The sequence below is a fragment of the Apaloderma vittatum genome, unplaced genomic scaffold, assembly GCF_000703405.1.
Source record: "Apaloderma vittatum isolate BGI_N311 unplaced genomic scaffold, ASM70340v1 scaffold28238, whole genome shotgun sequence".
Lineage (NCBI taxonomy): Eukaryota > Metazoa > Chordata > Aves > Trogoniformes > Trogonidae > Apaloderma > Apaloderma vittatum.
In genome coordinates this window covers 13255-17070 of record NW_009732894.1, presented here as the reverse complement: position 1 = coordinate 17070, position 3816 = coordinate 13255, and the positions used below count along the sequence as shown (strand labels likewise).

At 50.1% G+C, this 3816-nt stretch overlaps 1 protein-coding gene across 1 annotated transcript in view; it reads right to left on the bottom strand.

Moving 5' to 3' along the window:
- Positions 1 to 3758: 3758 nt before the first annotated feature.
- LOC104278657 (RNA-binding protein 38) overlaps positions 3759 to 3816 on the bottom strand; it is a 12955-nt gene continuing 12897 nt past the window's right edge. The window contains exon 4 of the mRNA XM_009875687.1: positions 3759 to 3797. Within this exon, the coding sequence (XP_009873989.1) occupies positions 3759 to 3797 (39 nt within the window). The remainder of the gene's footprint in view (positions 3798 to 3816) is intronic.

Here is a 3816-nt window from a genome sequence, read left to right as displayed (position 1 = left end):
ACAGGAGCCTCGCCCAAGCCATCCCCTTCCCAAAGCAGGCAGGCCGAGAGGCTCTGGCATGAGCCACGACACCCTGCGGGCAGCCTGGGGGGCCGGGGCTGTCTCTCTGCTCGCTGCTGCCCAGCGGGAAGGAAGGTGACACCGGGTTTGTTGGGTGATCACCAGGATCTCGACACTGGCATTTATGGTGACACTTCCCCATGAAAGCACAGAGACTGCACGTGCTCCAGCTCACGCAAGCCAAGGCTCACCCTGACAACCCCAGTGTGATGGTTTCCTACGGAAAAATTAAAAAAAAAAAAGAAATTTGTCATGCAAATGACTGGGCATGGGGGCACAGCTGCTGGGAGGTGGCCTGGACCGGGTCAGCAGCCAGCACGGCCACAGGAACAAGGTCTGGTCCACCCATGGCCGCTCCCATCCCTGGAACCTGCTGCCAGGGCTGCCCTGCCAAAACCATCCAGCCCTCGCGGCTCCTGCCTGTGCTCCCGGGGCTGCACGTTCCTGCACTGAACCCTCTTCCAGAGCACCGTGACTCCCCAGCTCGTGCCCACCCTCTGCTCCCGCCTGCCCAGCGCGGTGCCGAGCTGCCCAGGGTGAGCTTGTTTTGTGCCAGGACAACATAAGGCACATGGTGCCTTTGCAATGCATGCAAAGAAAAAAAAAAAAATTACATTTTTAAGCAATTGCAAAGCGATTTAAGCACTTATCCTGTGCTACCATCACCACTGAGGAACCACGCAGACACTGCCTCTCACCCGCATTATGTTCTGTGTTTGACTCTTGTCTCCCTGACACAGGGACCCATTGGGCTCTATCCCCTTTTCCAGCCCAGCACTGGGTCAACGAAGCCCTTGGGCTCCTTTTCAGGGGGCCGCAGCCTGTCCCCGTCACCTGCCCCTGCAGCCCGAGTGCCAGCCGGGACGCAGGACGGCAGTTTCATTGTTCTGCTCGGCCGCAATTTCACAGCTGGGTTTGCGCAAACAGGAAGGCAGCAGGTTGTGCTCCTGTTTTGATGTGGGTGTCTCTCAAAGTGAGCCCGGAGCAAACGGGAGCGGGATCCAGGAACGGCATTCGGCAGCGGCGGGCTGGGTGCTGCTGCTCAGTTTTGGCCACCTTTCAGGAAATTAAGAGCCAGCTAAATGGAAAATCATCACTCTTCTCACTTCAAAATGCACAGGACGCACGTGGGTTTTTTCCAGCAAATCTTCTGAGGCCTTGCTCTTTCTGTTGACGGGGGGAGATATGGGTCCCCCATGAAGACAAAAGCCAGCACTGGGCAGTGCCGGAGCCAGGCAGCACTGCGCCAGGATGGGCACCCCAACGTCGTGGGCTGGGGCTGAGCTCCCAGCATCCCCTTAGGCCTCCAAAATCCTTCCCTCCCTCCTCCTCAGAAAGACTCATGACAGGCAGAAAGAATTGCTGAATAACCTCCAGCCCTGACAGTACTTCAAAGGCAGGTTTCTCGGGCCAGGCTGCGCTCCCCGCCAATGTCGTGCTGGATCCAGCACCCAGCTCTTACTTTCTGGCAGCCCCACAGCCACATCCAGAAAGCAATTACTTAAAAAGGAAATAAATGTCACCCACCCGCAAGCAAAACCCCAGACAGGATGAACAGAGGCCCACCAGGACCTGCATTCTCACACAACATGAGCAAGGGAGGAACGACCTGTTTCCATTCATTGAGATGGGCTGTTTACTCTGAAGCCTACTGATGACATTAGACATGCCCACTGTGTGCCATTAAGCTCACCAGGGAAGTTGATCAGAGTGTGCTGAAGTGCCTCTGCTTCCATCCTACAGCACCCTCTTCCCCCAGGGCAGCTTTGGCATCGTCACCTTCAGCAGCAACATACACTGGTGCCAAAGACACTGCGGCCCTTCGGCCTTAACCATTACAGGGATGAACTAGATAACTGATGTGATCAAATGGAATTAATTTTATTTACTTTTAAAAACCGATACTTGAAGTTTGCAATTGTCAATACCTGAAAACGAAATTTCTAAAGCAAGTTGGTTGGGAGAAGTCAAACGCAGACACCTCGCTAACGCAACAAGCCGAGAGCCTCCCCGCCGCCCGGGCCCCTCGGGATCAGAGGCCCTCAGCAACCTGGCCCTGAACAGGGGCAAGGCTTTGGCAGACCGCTCACTTTTGGGTGGATGAAGCTTTGGAAGAAAAAAACCCTTATTCTAAAAGCAAATAACAGAAGTGATATCTTGAGGATTCAGGGTCCAGATCTGATCTCAGCTGTCCCGGTTTCCACTGGAGCTGCACCAGGACAGCAGCACTTTACCCTCCCTGCTCCGCATCGGCTGAGCCTGAACAAGTGCCTGGCGCTGGGCTCAGCTCTGCCGTGATGCTCCAGGCGCTCAGAAACCCTTGGGAGGTGCAGAGCAAGCGAAGGGCACACGGGACGCACTGCGGGGGACGGAGGCACCCCTGTGATCCGAGCAGGGGCTCCCGCCAGGCTCTGCTGCAGGACCAACCCACCCCGGCACGAAGGTCCAAACATCGCCAGGCTGGGTCAGTTTCGAAGTACTCCCGAATGGACTTCGGCCACGCAAACATGGTGCCATACGGTATCAAATCAATTTAAAAGTTAAAATAGTTTATTGCTGTTCTTTGTAGAAATGCACTTAACTTACATCATCTCCTCTCTTCCTTCAGCTGGCTGTTGGATCATAGGCATAAAAACATTACGCTTACCCATTTGTTCAATGACACAACACCTTTTTCTTTTCCTTTTGCTCCGCTCATGATATTCTCCCAAGCTTTGCTGACCAACAGCCTCAAATCTCTTTTACATAAATACTGTAAATGTCTCCATAGGTTGCAGCATTGTAACAAAAGATCTACCGAAGTAGACAAAATGTTCGGTATTCTTGGTTGGTTTTTTTTTGCATTTAAAAATATACCTAAATTTGAGATAATCTTAACAGAGTAACAACTACAATAAGAAAATAGTACAGTGCGTTGACTAAAGGAATATTCTGCTCTCCTTCAAGCCAATATTCCCTTTTGCATGTTGAAGTGATTCAGCAATTACTTAAGAACTTTTACCTACGTACAATAATTTAGTAAAATGAGAATTAAACAAGGCAGATACTTACTACTATTCTTCTGTCTGCAATTCACAGCTCATGCGAATAAAATCGCAATAAATATTAAAAAATAGTTTTTCTTTTTCTTTTTTTTCTTTTTCTGTAAGGCATCTCTGAGTATTACAAAGTTTTTGTACAACCAAAAAATAAGATTGTTTTTTTCAATGTTCTCCAAGTACCTCTGTACCTCAACAGTAAATAAGAGGATTGCAGGTTTGATGAGGAAAGAAGGGCTGATAGGGAAGACGGGGTAGGGGTGGAAAGACCACGGGTGATGGAAGCAGACCGCGATGTGTGCAAGAATCTGTAGTTTTCCTGTGAAACATTTCAGTCATTTTTAGAACATCTTCAAGACAGTATCTGTCCAGATTGGAAAAAAAACCAACATCAATAACAACAAAAAAAACTTACCAGAAGTTCATTTTCAAAAGCACAGTCAGGCTGCAAGGGTTTGGATTCGCCCTTAACACTATAAATAGCTTAGGTATTGATATGAACCTACGTAAAGGGGATAAAGGGGCGGAGGGGGATCTTTTTTTCGTTTGTTTTGTTTCTTTTATTGTTTTTTTTTTTATTTTTTTGTTGCTTCTGCTGTCCTAGTCGGATCCTTCCACAGTAAAAGATTGTCCTAGGTGGCGGAGGCGCGGGCAGGGCCCTCACTGCATGCGGTCGGGCTGCAGCTGCTGGGGCTGGTACTGCACGAAAGCGGTGGCG